At 40.6% G+C, this 22,374-nt stretch overlaps 1 protein-coding gene across 13 annotated transcripts; it reads left to right on the top strand.

The window, feature by feature from the left end:
- Nucleotides 931-21,318, top strand: LOC100154415 (zinc finger protein 268). 13 transcript variants are annotated; one of them, XM_021072883.1, is made up of 7 exons: nucleotides 1,094-1,112; nucleotides 1,413-1,504; nucleotides 3,128-3,182; nucleotides 3,302-3,328; nucleotides 8,305-8,431; nucleotides 8,699-8,785; nucleotides 13,924-16,850. In XM_021072883.1, the coding sequence occupies exons 5-7, from the start codon at nucleotides 8,320-8,322 to the stop codon at nucleotides 16,380-16,382; spliced, it is 2,658 nt and encodes an 885-aa protein (XP_020928542.1). In that variant the 5' UTR covers nucleotides 1,094-1,112; nucleotides 1,413-1,504; nucleotides 3,128-3,182; nucleotides 3,302-3,328; nucleotides 8,305-8,319; the 3' UTR covers nucleotides 16,383-16,850. The 13 variants fall into 13 exon arrangements, with proteins under 13 accessions (XP_020928540.1, XP_005670557.1, XP_013838182.1 ...); XM_021072881.1 differs by having other exon boundaries at nucleotides 931-1,262; nucleotides 3,121-3,328; XM_005670500.3 differs by having other exon boundaries at nucleotides 937-1,262; nucleotides 3,128-3,328; nucleotides 13,939-16,857.

Below are 22,374 nucleotides of genomic sequence, written 5' to 3' on the forward strand. Positions count from 1 at the left end.
ATGAAAGAAGTCAACGTTCGAAGATCTGCAGTAGTCAGTGAACTAATATTTTCCAAATGACCATCGCAGGATGCTACAAAATCATTGATAATTGGAGTTCCCATAGCGGCTCAGCAGAAACTAATCTGACTAGTATCCATGAGGACACAGTTTTGATCTCTGGCCTTGCTTAGTGGGTTAAGAATCCGGTGTTGCCCACTGGTAGACCTGGCTGGGATTTGGTGTTGCTGTGGCTGTGGCATAGGCCAGCAGCTACAGCTCGGATTAGACCCCTAGTCTGTGAACTCCATATGCCACTGGTATGGCCCTAAAAAAAAAAAAAGCATTCATAATAAATCCATCTATTTAAAGTGCAAGATTGACCAATGGATTTTAACAGAGTACAAAAAATTCACCTGTATGGTTTCAGATTGTATACTGCAACTGAACTACTTGTTCACCTTTATCTAAGGAGAATACGCACAATTATCTATCTATATTAAAATATTCTGTTTCTAATTACATTCCTATGTGAGGCCAGATTTTTTTAACATACTTCCACAAAACCAACATATTCAATATATTGAATGCAGAAGCACATGGGAGAATCCAGCTGTTTTATATTAAGCCAGACATTTAAAAGATTCTTCCACCCCAAGGAAAAAAAGGAAAACAATGCCACTCTTAATTTTTCTGGTAAATAAATTTAATTTTCATAAAAACATCATTTTTCTCAAATCTTTGCGTTATAAAGTGTAAATTAAGGTTTTTGCCAGGCGGAAAAGAAAGAGTCATATAACGCTTTAACTCAATATACACTCCTCCCGTCTTTATGTTATTAATGTCATTATTTTAACTCTCCGCATATTTAAAGCCGGTCTGCCAACACAGCAATACGCCCGCAGATGCTTCTGAGAGCCGTAGTTCGCCCCGCCCCTTGGTCGCGCTGACGTATTTCCTGTGCGTCCCTAGCGGCCGGCTTTGGCTCAGCACGGATCAGGAACGCCTTGTTCAGCAGACGGCGGCCTCTGACCGTCGCGGTGACTTGAGCTGGAGCCTGCTGACCTCGTCTGCCGTCAGGGCAGGGGTGGAAGCACTGGAGCGGGAGCCTCAGAGTCACGGGCGAGGACCAAGTAGACCTGACCGCCGGGGAGATCGGCTGCGGAGCTCGTCCTCCACGCAGCCTAGCGCTGCCCCGCCCCCCCAGGGGTTGGGGTCCCTTCAAGTTTTGAGGCGGCGGGACAGTACTAGTCTGGCCTGCCTTGCAGCCCTAGCTCGATCGCGTGCGTGTTTGGTGGGCGGACGTGCGGAACCCCTAGCCTATGAGGGAAGCAGGCTCCGCTGTGGGGAGGGCAGGTGCAGGGTCTCGGGGGGCCTTGTGGGCGTGGAAGCGGCAGGGAGTCCGTTTCCCTCATGGTTCTTTTCTCCCACAGCCCTTGGGTCCCGCCATCACCCGCAGGGCGCACAGAACCGGCCAGAATTGGCCGTGGGGATGGCCGCCAGGGTCCGGACAGCTGCCATCTGGGTGAGTAGGGGGTTTTCTCCCGTTTTTAAAAATCTCCCTGAACGCCGACCTGTGCTCATTACGTTTCTTTCAGGGTCGGTCGAACGGAGCTTCCTAGCCACATGGCCTCCTTTAGATGATGTTAGGCCGTCCAGAAGTCCTTCTTGTCATCAGACTGTTAATTTACTCCTTCCTGTAGTCTCTTTTCTGCCAGTTTTGATCTTGAACCTTGAGTTAAACAAGAGGTTAATCATCCATCTTCCAATTTCTTCAACACTTATGTTTTTCTTTTTTTCTTTGTGTCTAAGATCTTTGGCTTCACTTGTTTATTCACTTATTCTACAGTTTTGTTTGTTGTCTTTTGTTTGCTGGACCCTAGGGCAGGTGTGAAGGATGCAAAGATAAATTGTTCCTTCCTTGGAAGAGCAATGGTCTGGTGCGGAGGGTAGGCAAGGAAATAAATGTATAAGTACAGTGATAAGTGGGTGGTGGGGTCCTATGAGAGCTGTGCAAGTGTGTGGGGACACTCAGCGCAGTGTCAGCTTTGGAAGTAAGGACACCCCAAGAAATGCTTTAGAGATGAATAAGAGAGTCTTAAACTGATATTTGAAAGGTGAATGAGGTGAACAAGGGACTGAAGGTCAGCTTAGGAAAAGGAGGTAACAGGCAGATTTACGAGGTTTGAAGTGATCTAGTCTGTTGGTGAACTTTTAACACTTTACAGTTGCTGAAATGTGTGTGGGGATTGTGGGTGATGGTGGTGGTGGAGGGTGTTTTAAGAAATGAGGCCAGGGCCATAGGCAGAGGCCAGATCTACATGGCTTTGAGGATCACATTAAAAACTTGGATTTTGGAGTTCCGGTGGTGGCTCAGCAGTTAACAAACCTGACTAGTATCTGTGAGGATGCAGGGTTTGATCCCTGGCACCATTCAGTGGGTTATGGATCTGGCGTAACATCTATTTTGGTCCCCTCAGATTCCACCTGGGAGGTGTCCTCCTGTGGGGGGTGCACCCTTCCTGGGGACTTGGGAGATGTGCGGTGTGTGGCTCGTTGCAGGGCACTGCCCTCTTTGGTCAGGTCACATTGCCCAGCTCCTGAGGTTGGTAAGGAAACCAACCCCTGGGGCTGTTTGTGTACGTCTCTGGGCTTTTTTTTTTTTTTGACTATCCTGGGAGGCCGATTTTGTTTTTCATTGGGAGATTTTAAAAACTCCACTGCCAGTGTCCTGCTCTCAGTGTTTAACACCAAAATGTAAGACTCAGTGGGCGGTAAGTGAACTGTTCATCTCAGTGCTTAATACCAACAAGTAAGACTCAAGTGAGAAAAATGAGTTGTTCATGGACATCCAGATATGAGAGAAGAAGCTACTGACAAACAGGCCGTCTCATCTGAAATCTGTTACCATGTGCACCTGCCTCAAGCAGGGTCGTTTACTACTTAGCACCTGTCATCTTGTTCTTTGTAAGCTGTTTACAGCTTAGGGCGGTTGCTGTGCTTTGGGAGCTCCCGGGGGCCTGTGCACAGCCTGGGGTGGGGCACTGTTGTCCTTTCCCTTCTGCCCCAAGAGGCACTGCCCAGTATGTAGACCCCATTCACCCAGGGGAGATGTGCACTAACTCTAAGCCCGCTCTTGAGTCTGCAGGTCCCACCTCTCCAGGAACGAGACAGTGCATGTGAGAGGATCAAAAAGCCCCAAGGTGAGGAATCCATCCTGGGTGAGGAGACCACTGAGCAGAGGCCTCTCCCTGGAGGAGAGGGGCAGAGGCACAGGAGTCCCAGGACAGAGCGGGTCCTTGAATGGCTATTTATTTCCCAGGAGCAGTTGAAAACCACCAAGTCCTGGGTAAGTTGCTTCTTATTGCTACTTCTTTTCTTTTTTTTTCTTTTTTTTTTTTTTTTTTGGTCTTTTGTCTTTTGTCTTTTTAGGGCCACACCTGCAGCATATGGAGGTTTCCAGGCTAGGGGTGGAATTGGAGCTGTAGGTGCCGACCTACGCCACAGCCACAGCAATGCCAGATCTAAGCCGAATCTGGGACCTACACCACAGCTCACGGCAATGCCAGATCCTTAACCCACTGAGTGAGGCCAGGGATCAAACCCGAAACCTCATGGTTCCTAGGAGATTTGTTTCTGCTGTGCTGTGACGGGAACTCCTGGGTTTTTTTTCTTTTATTGCTAGTGCTTTTTGTGTCCAGTCTGAGAACTTTTATCTTATCCAAAGCTCATGAAGACGTTTTTCTTTGTTCACATTTAGATTCACACTACTTTTAGAATTAATATTTATGTTTGGCGTGAGTGGGGGGTCACAACTTATTTTTTCATCAACTCATCTAACTGACCCAATCTCACAGATGTGATTGACCTCTACCTATGGCTCTAAAGTGATATATTGTCAGATGTCAACAGGTTTCAAAACTCTTCATTCAGAACAAAACATTTTAGCTTTGATAGAGTCCATTTTCCCAATTTTAATTTGTTGTTGTTGTTGTTGTTGTTCTTTTTGTCTTTTCTAGGGCTGCACCTGTGGCATATGGAGGTTCCCAGGGTAGGAGTCTAATCGGCGCTGTAGCCACCAGCCTACACCACAGCTCATGCAACGCCAGATCCTTAACCCACTGAGCGAGACCAGGGATCAAACCCGCAACCTCATGGTTTCTAGTCAGGTTCGTTAACCACTGCACCACGACGGGAACTCCCCCAATTTTAATTTTTTAAAATGGGTTTTGGGTGTTTGAGTTGTGGCTCAGCAGTAACAAATCCGGCTAGTATCCATGAGGATGTGGGTTCGATCCCTGGCCTTACTCAATGGGTTAAGGATCCAGTATTGCGGTGAGCTGTGGTATAGGTTGCAGACACAGCTCGGATCCCATGTTGCTGTGGTTGTGTTACAAGCCTGCAACTGTAGTTCTTATTCAACCCCTAGCCTAGGAACTTGCATATGTCACTGGTGTGGCCCTAAAAAGACAAAAAATAAATAAAATGGGTTTTACTTTTGGCGTCATGTCTAAAAATCTCATTGCCCAAAGTAAAGGTCACAAATTAAAAAAAGTTTTTTCCTGGAGTTTCCTTTGTGTTGCAGTAGTAATGAACCTGACTAGCATCCATGAGGATGCGGGTTCCATCCCTGGCCTCTCTCAGTGGGTTAAGGATCTGGCATTGCCGTCACTTGTGATATAGGTTACAGATGCAGTTTGGATCCAGCATTACTGTGGTGTGGGCTGGCAGCTGCAGCTCTGATTCGACTCCTAGCCTCGGAACTTCCATATGCCACAAGTGTGGCCCTGAAAAGCAAAAAAGAAAAGAAAATTTCCTCTGGACCCTATACAATTTGACCTTTAACATATAAGTCCGTGAACCATTTTTAGTTAATTTTTGTATAAGGTCTAGGGTATATTTTGAGATTTGTTTTTTTACATCTGTGAATGTGCAAGTCTACAAGCACCATTTGTTGAAAAGATTATTCTTTCAGTGTTGAATTGCTTCTCTGTCTGTGGGGGTGAAAAAAAATCAAGAATCAATGTGAGTTCCCTAGTGGTCTAGTGCTTAGAACTTAGCTCTTTCACCACTGTGGCCCAGGTTCAATCTCTGGTCTGGGAACTGAGGTTGCACATCAAGCCACTGCATGCTGTGGTGGAAAACACCAGCAGCAACAGCAAGCAAGAGACAGCATTTATGTGAGTCTGTTTCTAGGCTCTCTTTTCTGTTCCATTGATCTTTGTGTCTAATCTTGATTGTATAGAAAGTCTTAAAGTGGGCTAATGGAAGTGCTACGTCTTTGTTCATATTTGTTTTGGCTGTTTTTTTGCCTTTCCATATTAATTGTAGAAGAATTTGTGGATAAATGCAAAAAAGCTTGTTAGGACTGATTGTAATTAAAATAAATATAAATCAAATTAGGGATAATTTGCATCTTAACAGTATTGAGTTTTCTAATTCATGAACACCCTTTATCTTTCTTTTTTTTTTTTTTTTGAACTTTTATTTATTTATTTGCTTTTTAGGGCTGCACCTGCAGCATATGGAGGTTCCCCTATGCCACAGCTACAGCACAGCTCACAGCAACACAGGATCTTTAACCCACTGAGTGAGGCCAGAGATCAAACCCGAAGCCTCATGGTTCCTAGTCAGATTCGTTTCCACTGTGCCATGATGGGAACTCCAAGATCTTTTATTTTTTGAAACCACTGTTTGTAGTTTTAAGCATACATATGCTGCACATATATTTCCTTTTATCATCTTAACCATTTTAAGTGACAATTCAGTGATATTAAATACATTCATAATGTTGGCAATCATAACCACCATCCATCTCCATAACATTCTTTCTTTTGTAAAACTGAAGCTCAGAGTTCCCTTTGTGGCTCAGCAGTAACAAACCCAGCTAGCATCCATGAGGCCACAGGTTCCATTCCTGGCCCTGCTCAGTGGGTTAAGGATCTGACCTGGCCATGAGCTGCAGTATAGGTTCCAGGCATGACTGGGATCTAGCATTGCTGTGGCTGTGGCTGTGGCTGTGATGTAGGCTGGCAGCAGCAGCTCCAATTCAACCCCTAGCCTGGGAACTTGCATACGCCACAGGGGCAGCCCCCCCCAAAAAAAAGCAAAGCAAGAAAGAAAAACAGGCAAGCAGAGCCCTAAAAAGACCAAAACAAAAAAAAAAAAAAAAAAAAAAAAAAACCTGAAGCTCTGTACCTATTAAACAATAACTCCCAATTCCCCCTTCCCCATAGCCTCTAGTAACCACAATTGTGCTTTCTGTTTCTATGATTTTAACTACTCTAAATACCTCATATAAGTGAATTCATACAGTAGTTGTCTTTTTGTGCCTGGCTTATGTCTTTGTGTCTCTATATCTAAAGTGAATTTCTCATTGACAGCTTATAGTTGTGTCATATTTTTAATCCATGCTGCGAAAATCTGTCATTTCATTGGAAATTTTAATTAATTTATGCCTATCATAATTACTCATAAGGAAGGACTTATTTTTGTCATTTTGCTATTTGTTTTCTGTATGCCATATAGCTTTTTGGTTGTCCAGTCCCTGTATTACTGTCTTTTGTGTTTAAGTGAAAAATTTTTTTTTTTTTTTTGTCTTTTTTGTTGTTGTTGCTATTTCTTGGGCCACTCCCACGGCATATGGAGGTTCCCAGGCTAGGGGTTGAATCGGAGCTGTAGCCACTGGCCTACTCCAGAGCCACAGCAACGCGGGATCCGAGCCGCGTCTGCAACCTACACCACAGCTCACGGCAACGCCAGATCGTTAACCCACTGAGCAAGGGCAGGGACCGAACCCGCAACCTCGTGGTTCCTAGTCGGATTCGTTAACCACTGCGCCACGACGGGAACTCCTTAAGTGAAATTTTGTAGTGAAATGTCTAAATTCCTTTCTCATTTGCTTTTGTGTAAGTTTTATAATTATTTTTTGTGGTTACCATGATATACATTTAACGTACTGACGTTATGATATTCTAATTTGAATCTATACCAGCTTAAGTTCAATAACATACAAACACTATGCTCCTTTATAGCTTTGTCCCACCTCTTTTGGTTGTCAATGTCACAAGATTACATCTTTGTACATTGTGGGCCCCAAAAGCATAAACTAATAATTATTTCAAAAGCAGTAGTCTCTTTATAGTTATGTAGAAAAAGAAAATGTAGAGTTACAAATCAAAATTAAAATAATACTGGCATTAATAATTGCTCATGTATTTACCTTTATTCAAGTCTTTATTTCTTCAAACAGCTTCAGGATATATTCCAGTGCCTTTTTATTTCACCTGCAGGACTTCCTTGAGCATTTCTTGCAAAGCAGGTCTAGTGGTAGCAAACTCCGTTTTGTTTTTCTGGGAATGTCCTAATTTCCACCTCACTTTTGAAGGACCATTTTTGTCAGATACAAGATTCTTGGCTGACAGTTTGCTTTCTCTCCACTCTTTTGAATGTATGGGTTCATTGCCTTTGGTCTCCAAAAGCTCTGATGAGCAGTCTGCTTATAATCTTACTGAGGAGCCCTTGTATGTGACAAATCATTTCTCTCTTGATACTTTCAAGGTTCTCTCTTTGTCTTTATGCACAGAAATTTTGATTATATTAAAGTTCTTTGAGTTCATAGTTTTGGGAGTCTGTTAAGCTTCTTGGATGTTTATGTCATATCAAATTTGAAATTTCGGTTTCAAATTTGGAGTTGTCAGTTTGTTGAAAATTTTAGCCATCTGAGACATAAAGAGTTTCTCACTGTTTTAGTTTTCAATTCCCTGATGACATATGATGTTGAGCGTCTTTTCATACGCTTATTTGCCAACTGGATATCTTGACATTCAGATCCGTTGCCCCACGAAGTGGCTGCTGCTTAGAGCTGTTCCCTTTTTTATTCCACCTAATTTTGCTATGTCTTCTCCTTAGTGGTGGCTCTTGCAGTCCCCGTGCGCAGACTCAGTATGACCCTTTCTACCACACAGCTCTCGACTCCTCTGTCGTGTTCTCCATGTGGCCTTTTGTCTCAGCGTCTTTGACTCCCTGTTGCACTTCTGTATATTTAACTTTGCATTCCTCTTCAGTGCTGAACTCTTCTTGTGGCAGGACAGTCTTTTATCCATTTTTATATCACCTGCACCTAGTTGAACACCTGGTACACGGTCTTCTCATTTGTTGAATGAAAAGTTAACTAACGTAACATTGCACATTGATGGGATGTTTTTAGTACATTTTTGTTTTTTTCTCAAAATAGCATGTTAATAATGGACACCCTTGGCAGACTTTTGTTCATGACAAACTCGGTAAGATAATTTGAGATTGAATAGGGATATGCTATTTCAGGGACCATTGTCCTTCATGGATGTATTTGTTGACTTCACCTGGGAGGAGTGGCAACTGCTGGACCCAGCTCAGAAGCACCTATACAGGAGTGTGATGTTGGAGAACTATAGCAACCTGGTGTCCCTGGGTAGGTATGGCCTCCTTGAGAGAATTGTGTGTAATCTTCTATCTTCCCCTTGATTGCTGAAAGCTGGGTGACTTTATAAAATACTTGGTGGTTTGGGGCTTATATTTAGAGGCCAAGATTTCTCATTCTCCCTTTGGCATGAGGATATGCTGGCTGAACTGTGCCCAGAGTGCAGAAGGGCAGCTTCATCCTGCTGCCTCTTCCCCATCCTGAGTCCTACATCCCAGGTGGCTTTGGTTCAGGTTGTCTGTGATTTTCCATTCACAGGGTATCAGCACACCAAACCCAGGATCATTTTCCAGTTGGAACAAGAAGAGCCACGGTTGATGCAAATCCCAAGTCAGGGCCATCCAGGTGAGTGTCAGGACATTTAGATCTTTGCCTCCTTATTCAGAATTGGCCTGAGTTCTGCCATGATGCTCTCTGTGACATTCACCCACTTTTACTTCTGTTTTTTTTGGTCTTTTTAGGGTCTTGCCCATGGCATATGGAGTTTCCCAGGCTAGGGGTCCAATTGGAGCTGTAGCCACTGGGCCTATGCCACAGCCACAGCAATGCCAGATCTGAGCCTCGTCTGTGACCTATACCACAGCTCACGGCAACGCCGGATCCTTAACCCACAGAGCAAGGCCAGGGATCGAACCTTTGTCCTTGTGGATGCCAGTCAGATTCATTTCTGCTGAGCCACAACAAGAACTCCATCTTTTTAAAATTCCTTACATTTATATTCAACAACCCCAGTTCTGGTTTCTTTCTCCTTGAAACCTATTTATTAGGAGATTCTACCCTTCTCTTTCTCCTTGCTGATCATTTTGTCATCACTGTCCTTTCTAAATGTATTCCTGCATCATTTGATAATATCATTTATCCTGCCTGAAGCCTTTCCCTCGTCCTTACTCATGTGACACCCCATTGATCCCGCTTTCAGCACTGCATGACTTCATGCTTGACTGGCCTCGTTTGCTCTTCCCTCTGAGTCTAAAAAGGTCTTTTTATATTCTCCACTTTCCCTGTATATTGAAAGTTTTAAAATACTTCCAATCTGAAGATTGAAACTCCTCCTCTGTTGGGGACTGACGGCCTTTCTCCCTTTGATCTGCCCTTTGGTCTTGGGTTGATTGGTCTCTGGTTGTCCTCCCTGCATGAACCACTCCCTTGTCTGCTTTTCAGAAACCGGAGGTGTGGAGTTCCTGTCATGGCGCAGCGGTTAACGAATCCGACTAGAAACCATTAGGTTGTGGGTTTGATCCCTGGCCTTGCTCAGTGGGTTAAGGATCTGGTGTTGCTGTGAGCTATGGTATAGGTCGCAGACGAGGCTCGGATCTGGTGTTGCTGTGGCTTTAACGTAGGCCAGCAGCTGCAGCTCCGATTTGACCCCTAGCCTGGGAACCTCCATATGCCGCGGGTGCGGCCCTAGAAAAGACAAAAACAAAAACCAGAGGTGGAGTGTCTCTTCCACTGCCCCAACCCTCTGTTATACCCTCTCCCCTTCCTGTCTGTCTGTTTTATTCTGCTCCTGTTTCTTCTTTTTGGCATTGGGGAGTGAGCTTGAGTCTTCTTTATATACAGTTCTCTTTACCATTCTTTCTATAATCTGTTAGTATTTCGGTCCTTTAAAAATAAGTCTTTCGAGGCCTCCATCTTCTCGATTCCACCCCCCCTCCCCGAAAGGCTAACATTATCTCATTTCTTGTTTGTCCTACTTATTTGCTACAAATGTGCACCTTTTACTCTTATTATATTCTTAGTTCACCTTGATGTTACTCTCAGATATGTTTCCTAAGCACCTCTATGTTCTGTCCTAAGCATGGCAGGACAAATCAGCAGGTAATTTTGTGTCATTAGGATTGGTATGGCTGCAATTTTTGATTAATCCTAAATCAGCCTGTTTGATCAGAAGTGATTTATTATCACAAAGTGTCCTAAGTGGGGCAGTTCTAGGGACAACTGAGTGACTGAGTCACTAAATGGCCTTGCCATTCTCAGTATGTCAGTGTTCTCCTCAGATAATAAACCTCTCTGGTGTCATCGTAGATGACTGCTACAGTTCCCGCTGGCAGATGTTGTACCAGTGGGCAGTGAATTAACAAAGACTCTTTCTTCCCACATGGCTCTTTTCATCAGGCATTACAATCTGTATCAGGAAGCCCCAGTAGATTTACCTTGTTCTGTAGACTAGATTTTTATCACATACCCCTATCTAAAGAAGACTGGCAATGGAAATGAGACCATCACTATTGGCTCAGATAAGTCATGCTTCACCTTTGATCAAGGTGGTAGGCATGGCGAGAGGTCTCCATTTTCTTGCACACATGCCTTTAGGATGGAGAAGGGGACAAAATCAGGTTTCTGCCACCGGGAAAAGGGCAGCAGGACTATTATGTAGGCACTGTCCACCATCTACCTCTTTTTCTAGGCAGCATCCAGTCACACCCTTCTTTTTCTCCATCTGTCTTCAAAAATACTGTGTCACCCCAATTTTTATTCTTCTACTATATTAGTGCAAGTCTAGGATCCTTGTTTCTGTGAACACTTCTGGTGGTTCTTCATGGTCTGGGGATCTTTGATTAAAGATGAGTTATCCACATATAATCCACCAGACAGAGTAGTAAAGTACAGGGCAGGTACAACAGGAAGCCCATCTGGGAGAGCAGCAGCCATGGTACCACAGGGAAGCCACTGGTTACAGTGCACTGGAACCCAGGCTGGGTAAGCTGTGCCAGGGCTTCTTGTTGCCATGGCCTGGTAAGCCCTGGGTTCTGCATAATTTCCTTTTCTGTTTTCTTCTGCAGCTAAACTCAAGCTCAGTCACAGCCAGTAATCATGTTTACTATAGCCTTGAGTCATGTTTAAATTATTTTTAATCTTGTGATCCTTGTGAATCCTGTCTTCTAGCCACTTCTTTCCTTATTTCTTGAATTCCTTATACTTTCCCTTGAGATACCAGTAATCATCTCATTTTCTGCCATTGTTGTTGCAAAGAAAATGCTCAATAGCAAATTCATTAGATTTCATGGAAAATCAAATGAAGGAAGCCAGAGATGTCAACCAAGGAAACATAAGGATGGGTGTGGTACCAGCAACAGGATTGGAGGAGAAAAGTAACTGAAATTGACAGATTCAGTGACCATGAACTTCAAAAGACTTTAGGGACAACACACAGCCAAATGTATGAGCAAAGCTAATTCTAGATCAGAGATTTATTATTCATGGGCCTGTTTTCTTCTTGGTAGGAACATTTCTGACTTTAAGACCTTGTAATAGCCAGTAATACTTCTTCCAAAGGCACTGAAATGGTCAAACATGTTTGTATTTGCCCCCGTTGCACAGTAGGTTAAGAATCTGACTGCAGTGGTTCCAGTTACTGTGGAGGTGCAAGTTTAACCCCAGCCTAGGGTAGAGGGTTAAAGGATTCAGCATTGCTGCAGCTGCGACTCAGATTTAACCCCTGGCCCAGGAACTTCCATATGGTGCAAATGTGGCCATAAAATAAAATTTTAAAAAACTGAAATAGCATGCTCATATTCATTTCTTAGTGTGTTGAAGAGGGGTAGTGCCCCAGTTGGCAATGTTTAGGGAAATATAATTTAAAATTTGCAAACAGAATGGATAAGAGGACACAGATTTAGAATGTAGGGAAACCTGGAATGACTTATGAAGATCATATGATGTGCTGTCTTCAAACCTGAACTTGCTACTCTGTTCTCTTAATTCCCTTCTGTCCATTGCCTTGGTCAGTGTATTACTTTGAGACATCCAAATCAACTCTACCCATTCACTCCTCAATTTAACCTCCAAATATTGGTCATTGTGCCTGAGGACTTAGTCCATGTCCTGTTCCCTATCTACTTTGTATCTTTGGATTTGAGGCTCTTTTAAAATGTTTTTAAACAGCATTGTCCACCCTGCCCCCTCTGCTTTTCATTCACTCGGGGAAAAACAATTTCATCTCTTTTATTAACCCTTTGCTGTGGTGTAGGTTTCCATCATGGCTCAGTGGTAACAAACCTGACTAGGATTCATGAGAATGCAGGGTTTAATCCCTGACCTTGCTCAATGAGTTAAGGATCTGGTGTTGCTATGAGCTGCAGTGTAGGTCACAGACGCAGCTCTGATCTGGCATTGCTGTGGTTGTGGCATAGGCTGGCAGCTACAGCTCCCATTCGATCCCTAGCCTGGGAACTTCCGTATGCCATGGGTTCAGAAACAAAAAACAGAAATGTTTCTTGTAGTATTTACCTCCATGTTTTCTAAATAACCAGTTTATTTAGTGCACCTTGATTTTTCTCCTCTAATTACTCAGTATGAAAGGTAAAGATTTAACTCTATTGCATCCTCCTCCCCTATGCACTCCATGATATATACAGTGTTCTTCCCATCATCCTATTTCATACTTTTGGTTAAATCAGTCTTCAGTTTTTACATCTTCACAACAATGTAAATTCTGCTCACAAATAACTCATGCAAGTTAACAATGGTTATTTTTTGTTTATAAATCATTTTTTCTCTTGAGTTTTATTTATTTACCTGTTCAGTTTTCTCCAGTATCATTAATGTATTTATAATTAATTTAACCCCAGAATCTTCTTCACATCTCAATATTCTTGTAATACATTCAAGTAAATTCGTGATTCTGTCATCTTCATCTTCCTAGTGACATCATTCCCATGTCATTTGACTTGCTCCAGTGTAACCTACCTAATTTTTCTGAAGACGTGGGTGTATAGTTTTTATCCTAGAATCTCCTTTCAGATGTTCTTTGCTATTTTTATTGTTATTTTTTTTCTTGGTTTATTTTGTTGGTACACCTCTCACAATATCTTCTTCTGAAAGGGTGCATTTAATATAAATTTTGAGACCTCTGCCTCTGAAAATGTTTAAACTTTATTCCTGAATACTCTGTTTTTTCTCCTCTGTAGTGATGCTAATGAGAAGTCAGATGCCATTATAAATTTTGATCCATTGTATGAAACTTTTTTTGGTTTCTCTGGAAGCTTTACTAGCTGCTGCTTGTCGTCAGTGTTCTGAAACATCACGATGATGTTTCTTGTGAGTTATTTTCATCTATTTGGGTATTTAGTGAAACTTTATTCCCAAGAGGCCTGTAAACCAATCTTCTATGTTTCTGCTCTTTCTCCTGAGCACAATGTTTGGCACATGATAGCTATATAACAGTTATTTGTTGAGTTAAACTAATGCCCAGAGATCCCTTTCTACCTCTTTGTATTTTGCTCATTTTTTTCTTGTACCTCCTAAAGAAGACATTTTGTAGAATTGTAAAACTCAAGACTATCTTTATTGTCATTTCCGTGTGCCAATTTTCATGTTTCATTTTGCATTGTTTTCCCCAGTGCCCAGGAGTTTGCGTATGTTTACACTTGAGGATTTATTTATATTCAGAAATGATATCTGAAACTAAAAGAAAAACCTTATGACGTGGCATTTTTAAGGCAATTTTATGCTATGATCCTTTTACTATTTATAAGATACAGTATTTTCATTTCTAGATAAAGTGTGGGAAATTGATCATATGGAATGGCATCGGGAAAAACAAGTCAAGCTGGGAAGTGTTGCAAAAGGCTATCAGTGTACTACATTTGGAAGACTATGTCTTCTTAGTGCAAATTATGTTTCTTCAAGACAAAAGCTTCATACATGTGTCACACATGAAAAGAGTTTGAAATATAATATAGATTTCAGTAATAATTATGCTGGAAAGAATCCTAATGGGTTTCATGCAGTTAGGGAATCATTCTTCCATTCTAAACATGAACAAGCAGTTATTGGAATAAAATACAGTGAAACTAATGAATTTGGAAAAGCTATCAACAGAAAGTCACAGCTCATATATCAGCCAGTGCATATGAGAGGGAAACCCTTTGAATGCAGTTTCTGTGGGAAGGCCTTCAGTGCCAAGTCCTATGTTGTGGTACATCAGCAAACTCATGCAGAAGAAAAACCCTACAAATGCAATGGATGTGAGAAAGACTTCAGCAGTAAGTCCTACTTCATTGTTCATCAGAGAACTCATGCAGGAGAGAAACTCCATGAATGCAGTGAATGTGGGAAAACTTTCAGTTTCAGTTCACAACTCATTATACATCAGCAAATTCACACAGGGAAGACTCCCCATGAATGCTGTGAATGTGGAAAAGTCTTCAGTAGGAAAGTTCAGCTCATTTCACACCAGAGAACTCATGCAGGAAAGAAACCTTATGGGTGTAATGAATGTGGGAAAACTTTTGGCTTGAAATCACAGCTCATTGTACATCAGAGAATTCATACAGGAGAGAAGCCCTTTGAATGCAGTGATTGTCAGAAAGCCTTTAATACAAAGTCAAACCTTATTGTACATCAGAGAACACACACGGGGGAGAAACCTTATGGTTGTAGTGAATGTGGGAAAGCCTTTACTTTCAAGTCACAGCTCATTGTACATCAGGGAGCACACACTGGGGTAAAACCCTATGGATGTAATCAGTGTGGAAAAGCTTTCAGTTTGAAGTCACAGCTCATTGTACATCAGAGGAGTCACACAGGAGTGAAACCCTTTGGATGCAGTGAATGTGGGAAAGCTTTCAGAAGCAAATCCTACCTCATTATACATATGAGGACTCACACTGGAGAGAAGCTCCATGAATGCAGTGAATGTGGAAGAGCCTTCAGTTTTAACTCACAACTCGTTATACATCAGAGAATTCACACAGGGGAGAATCCCTATGAGTGCCATGAATGTGGGAAAGCCTTCAGTCGGAAGTACCAACTCATTTCACACCAGAGAACTCATGCAGGGGAGAAGCCCTATGAATGCAGTGACTGTGGGAAAACTTTTGGTTTGAAATCACAGCTCATTATACATCAGAGAACTCATACAGGGGAGAAACCCTTTGAATGCAGTGATTGTCAGAAAGCCTTTAATACAAAGTCAAACCTTATTGTACATCAGAGAACACACACGGGGGAGAAACCTTATGGTTGTAGTGAATGTGGGAAAGCCTTTACTTTCAAGTCACAGCTCATTGTACATCAGGGAGCACACACTGGGGTAAAACCCTATGGATGTAATCAGTGTGGAAAAGCTTTCAGTTTGAAGTCACAGCTCATTGTACATCAGAGGAGTCACACAGGAGTGAAACCCTTTGGATGCAGTGAATGTGGGAAAGCTTTCAGAAGTAAATCCTACCTCATTATACATATGAGGACTCATACCGGGGAGAAACCACATGAGTGCAGTGAGTGCGGGAAATCCTTCAGTTTCAATTCACAACTTATTGTACATCAGAGAATTCACACAGGAGAAAATCCCTATGAATGCAGTGAATGTGGGAAAGCCTTTAATAGAAAAGATCAACTCATCTCACATCAGAGAACTCATGCTGGGGAGAAACCTTACCAGTGCAGTGAGTGTGGGAAAGCCTTTAGTAGCAAGTCATACCTTATTATACACATGAGAACTCATTCAGGAGAGAAACCATATGAATGTAACAAATGTAGAAAAGCCTTCATTTGGAAGTCACTGCTTATTGTGCATGAGCGAACTCATACAGGGGAAAACCCTTATAAATGCAGTCAGTGTGGTAAATCCTTCAGTGGAAAATTACAGCTTGTTGTACATCAGAAAATGCACACAAGAGAGAAGCCCTATGAATGCAATGAGTGTGAAAAAGCCTTCTTTAGGAAATCTCAGCTCATTGTACATCAGAGGATTCATTCAGGGGAGAAACCCTATGGATGCAGTGAATGTGGAAAAACCTTCTCTCAGAAATCAATTCTCAGTGCACATCAGAGGACTCATACAGGAGGGAAACCCTGTAAATGCACTGAATGTGGGAAAGCCTTTTGTTGGAAGTCACAGCTCATTATGCATCAGAGAACTCATGCAGATGAGGAATGTATTGGTGAATTAAATGTAAGAAACTTTGTCTCGAAAGTCAATTCACAGGAAGTTTGAGAAAGTTCAAACGGAAGAGAGACTTTGTAAATGAAATCATCACATTGTACACCAGAAAACTCATACTGAATAGAAACTTTATGTATGTACAGCATGTGGAAGGGCATCCACAGTAAGCTGGTTTTTTATACACACAAAAAATACCAGTAAATGTACACAGGAACCCTATGAATTCAGTTAACCCTGTGAAAGTTCTCAGTGGAAGTCATAACTTTAAGTTCATGCAGCTGAGGAAAAATATGAATGAAGTGAATGTCAGAAAGTCATTTTTAATACACTAAACATTCATGAAAAGGAAATTCCATAACACAAATTAGGATAGAATACAATCCTTTGGAATTCATAATTTATTAAGGATTAAGATAATGAGAGAAAATACAGAACCAATGAATTAGAAATATCCGAAGCTCATACCTTGGAGAAATCATGCTATAAGTTAGGGAATTTCTTCATCTAAAATTGACAAAACTTCAGCCAAAAAAAAAAAAAAGATCTATGAATGTTGCAGATGGGGCAAAGCCTCATTAAGAGGGTTTGCTTCAAATTTTTTTTTGATTCATTTGGAAAGAATAATCATAATTTAAGGAAATTATGTTCCATATGTTCCAAACCTTTAGGAAAAGATTGGAGAAACTATTTAACTATCAATGATAGGCATGTTCATAAAAGAACATAAAGATTTTTCTTTCTTTTTTTATTTTTCTTTTTCAGCCACCCTGAGGCATATGGAGGTTCCGGGCCATGGATCAGATTGGAGCCAGGTCCTTTAACCCACTCTGTTGGGCCAGGGATCAAACCTATGTCCTGTTGCTACAGAGATGCCACTGATCATGTTGCACCACAGCAGAAACACCAGATTTTTTCAAAGTGTGTAAATAAATGTAATAATTGGGATAACAATAAGGATTATATCATGAGACCTAGGGGGATATTTAGGTGTTATCTTCTCTTTACTATAAATAGGAGTTTTTTGCAGTTTGACATTTTATTTGTGAGTGCCACATTTAATAGATAAATTAGCTAGATAAGAATACCATCCTATCCCTTTCCCAGGGATTTCTACTCTGCATAACAACATTCTTAAATCCAACTTGTTACTAGAATAATGCAGCATTAAATATGCATTTCAGTGCTTCAAACCTTTTCTCTATTTTGTACTCTTTGTAAGTGGGCCTGACAGCTACCTCTTTAGTTATATAATCAACATAGTGCACGTTTCATGTCATTACAACCGGTTCAGCCCTCACTGGATAGAATCTTGATTTCCTTTAAGAGAATTCACAGTGTGTGTAGTCATGATGGGATCATCATTCAAAATGCCCTGCCAGGAGTTCCCATTGTGGCTCAGTGGGTTAAGAACCCAACTAGTATCCATGAAGGTGTGAGTTTGATTCCTGGCCTTGCTAGGGTGGGTTAAGAATCTGGCATTGCCATGAGCTGTGGTATAGTTCACAGATACAAGCTCAGATTCCTGAGTTGCTGTGGCTATGGTAGGCTCGCAGCTGCAGCTCCAATTCAACCCTTAGCCTGGGAATTTCCATATGCCACAGGTGTGACCCTAAAAAGAAAAAGAAAAAAAAATAAAAACAAACACAAAGTACCCTGCCAGGAGTTGGCTGAGATGCTCTAAAAATTAAATTTTCAATGGACTTAAGGAGCACAGAAAAGAAAACATAGCATTTGTTTTTTGGTAGCATCTTGCAATTATTTATTCATTCCTTCTACACATATTATCCAGAATAGCTTTAATTATTATCACTTTTTAATCCTTGTTCACTTCTCTCTTAACTAGAGCAATCTGGTATCCTCTCAGTATATTTAAGGGATACCTTTAAGTGATGCTATTGAAATGTGTGAAAAATCATTCTACCAGTTGTTTTGTCAGGTGTTTCACAACCTCACCTTAGCGTGAGTGAGCATTAATCCAGAAAGAGTTGGGACCCTGAAAATTAGGTTAAGGGTATCTGGAGGAATATGAGGATTCAAAATGCAAATATTTCTGAAACACCCAGTACTTCAGCAGAAAATCCCATCTCTAACCCAAAGAAACATTTTTCTAGTAGTGAACCCAATTCCATCATTGCCAGCAGAACTACCATATTTGTCTTAATGGTGATGTGCCTGGCTAAAAAGCTGCATTTCTCCATTTTCTTTGTAGCTAAGTGTGATCATGCTACTAACTCTGAGTAGCAATGGAAGTAGAAGTTGCTGAGAGAGAATAATGGGAAAGTTCTTCAAGGGGAGAACAAACAGGTGGGGAAATCCTGCTAGGCTCTCTTAGCCATCCTAGAACCATCTGAGAATCCTCTTGAGGGTGGAAGCTGCTCTCTCCAGGGCAGTAGAGAGAAGACTGACATGGCTCTTTGGTAATGATGGAGCTGCCCTAGACCACCAAACCCGGGCATCTTTTTTACACAAGGGGAAAATGAACTATCTTGTTCAAGGCATCTTTTCTTTTTTCATTGAGAGGAGGGTTCATTTATGTGCAGCTGAACCTGATCCTAATTGAAACATTTTAGGATGTTTGGAAGATGTAACATTAGAAAATCGTTTTTGTGAAATGAGCCACAGTACCAGAAAAAAGTCATGTGAGTATTTCAGTATGTGTAAATAATCATTTAATGGACTATATACCCATAGATGAATTTAAAATATTTTTAAATTGGAGCTAGAAATGATTTCAACTTTAACTTTGCAAAAAGTATGTTCCAGAAACTAACAGATGTCATACTTAATGGTAAAATGGTAGATGTATACCTTTAAGTTAAGAAAATTAAAGAATGCTCATCACTTAAATTGAGCAGTATAATGGCAGTGCTAGCCAATGTGTGAAAAGAAAAAACTGTAAGATATCGGGGGTTGAGGCAGAAGCAGAAATGCCATTTGGAGATGTGATTGTCTATTTAGAAAAACCAAAATAAATGACAGGTGAATATTTAAACTACAGGCTATAAGGCAAGATATTTCATATAGTTCTGAAAGCTGGCAGCTTGGCTGTAAGCACAAACTGTTCTCTATAACATCTCCATCCTCAGATCCCAGGCCCTGCTGAGGGAAACATCCTGATCTGCCCTCACAATGTTAAGGCAGTTTTGCACTAAATTGACCAAAAGCTTCAACGAAGCTTAGACAGCTGTATATACAAATCAGATTGCTTCAGCCCCACCCTGTCTCCCTGGCTGAGTTGACATTAGGAAATAGGTACCATTTGGGGGAAGTAAATCTATACTCACAAGGTTACCTCAGGAATAAATAGGGGCTTACATAATAATAAAAGCGTTATTTTACTTGAAAGACAGTCCTAAACATACATGCACTTAAGAAAATGTCAAAATCATACTTAATGGTAAAATGGTAGATGTGCACCTACCATTTACCCACTTAATGGTAAAAAGGTAGAGGCATACCTACCAGCAAAAACAGAGCTGACAGGCAAATTATACTCTACCATTTTAGTTGAACACTTGAACATTTGTTTCTAAGTAACATGACTAAATAATGCCATCAACAAACTAGACCTGGTAGACATGTCTAGGACATCCAACAGCTGAATACACATTCTTTCCAATTGCACATGAAGCGCTCACCAATACAGTCTCAGCAATTAATCTTAAGATTTTTAAAGTAACAAATCATACAAAATGTCTTCAGATTATAATGCAGTTTAATAAGATACCAGTCAAAGAAGAACAGGAAAATCTCCAAAAACCTGGAAATGAAGCAAGATAATTTTCAAATAATTCATGAGCATAAGCAATTTCAAGAAAAATAGGAAAAATGTTTTTGAACTATTACTATCTACAACATATACAAATTAGAATACAACATACCAAAATTCTTGAGATGCAGAAAAAGCAGAACTTAGAGGGAAATTTATGGCACTAAATGCTCATATTAGAAAAGGATAAAGTTCTGCTATAAATCAAAAATGCTAGAAAAAGAAGCATAAAATAGCCCCATGTAATGGCAATGAAATAATAAGGATAAGACAAGAAGTCAATGAAATAAAAGAACAGTGGAAAGAAACACAAAGAAAGCAACACAAAGCACACATTTAACAACTTCAATGTAATGTAATGGACTAAATTCTTGAAAGACAAAAATTCTTGAAAGACAAACTACCAGTAGTTCCCATCATGGCTCAGTGGAAAAAAATCTGAGTAGTATCCATGAGGACGAAGGTTTGATTCCTGGCCTCATTCAGTGGCTTAAGGATCTGGTGTTTCCATGAGCTCTGGTTTAGGTTACAGATGCAGCTCGTATCCTGAATTTCTGTGGCTGTGGTATAGGCTGTTGCTACAGCTCTGAGGATTGGACCCATAGCCTGGGAACTTCCATATGCTGCAGGCACAGCCCTAAAAAAGAAAAAAAGAAAAAAAAAAAAAGCAAACTACCAAAACTTAAGAAGAAATGAGTAACCTCTATATTGCTACATTTATTAAAGAAGTCAAATTCATGGTTATCTCCCAACAAAGAAAAATCCATGCTCAGATCATTTCACTGGTGAATTCTATCAAATATTTAAGAAAGAAATAATACTAGTTCTATACAAACTCTTCTAGAAAATACTTGGTAACTCATTTTATGAAGTCAAGATTATACTGATTTTTTTTAAAGATACTACAAATTTTTTAAAATACAGATATTCCTCATGAATATAGATATAAAAAATCCTCAATAAAATGCTAGTTAATTTAATCCAGCAATATTTAAAAGGGTAATACATGAAGTCAAATTGGAGTTTATCTTGGGAACACAAAGCTGAGACTGATTAAGTACTTAAAATCCAACCAAATTCATACCTAACCAAAAAAAGTAAAAATCATGATCACATCAGTTGGTGTAGTAAAAAAGCACTTGTTCAAAGTCCATAGCATTCATGATTCAAAAAAAAAAAAAAAAACCTCAGCAAACTAGGAATAGGAATTAGCTTCCATAGACTAATAAAGCACATCTGATAAATGTCTACAGTTAACATCATGGTGAAAGACTGAATAGCTTCCCCTAAGATTGAGAACAATTTAATGATATCCACTCTCACCACTGTTTCAACATTGTTCTGAAAGACTTAGCTGACTACATGAGGCAAGAAAAATGTATTTAAAGTATGCAGATTGGGAAGGAAGCATGACGACTTTATTCAGAGACAGTATGATAGTCTTCAGTGAAACACCTTTTAAAGCTATTTTTTAAGCCACCATAATGAAATTAGTTTAGCAAGATAGCAGAATATAAAATCAGTTGTATTTTTACATACTTGCAATGTACAATTAGAAACGAGGGATGAAATGCACTATTTACAATAGCACCGAAAATTAAAAAAAAAAACCAACCACATGGAATTGTTAAATGTAAATTGAGTGAAATATATACAGAGAACAACAAGAAGAAGGTAATAATGACCTAAATAACAGGAGGATGTGCCATGCTAACTGGAAGATTCAGTATTGTTACAGTGTCACTGTTCTCCACATGAGTTTATAAATTTAATCCCATGCCAGTCCAGTAGCCCAGAAGGTTTTCTAAAGAAATTGACAAGCTAATTCTGAAATTCATGTGGAATTTCAAAGAAAGTAGAATATCACAATAATGACAAAGAAAAAAACAAAGTTGCAAGACATACTATTTGGTTTCCAGGCCTGTCATTAAGCTACAGTAGCTATGACAGTTTGGTATCAGGAAAGGACAGATCTAGATTCGTGAGACAGAATAGAGTCCTGAATAAAACTATATACTGCATCATTTGATTTTTGTCAGAATTACAAAAACAAGTCATTGGAAAGAGGATAGTCCTTTTTTTAAAATGGTGCAGAGAGAGTTCCTATCATGGCTCAGTGGTAAACAAATCTGACTAGGAACCATGAGGTTGCAGGTTCCATCTCTGGCCTCACACAGTGGGTTAAGGATCTGGTGTTGCTGTGAGCTATGTGTAGGTCAAAGATGTGGCTCAGATTGCGCATTGCTGTGGTTCTGGCATAGGCTGGCAGCTACA

The sequence above is a fragment of the Sus scrofa genome, chromosome 14, assembly GCF_000003025.6.
Source record: "Sus scrofa isolate TJ Tabasco breed Duroc chromosome 14, Sscrofa11.1, whole genome shotgun sequence".
Lineage (NCBI taxonomy): Eukaryota > Metazoa > Chordata > Mammalia > Artiodactyla > Suidae > Sus > Sus scrofa.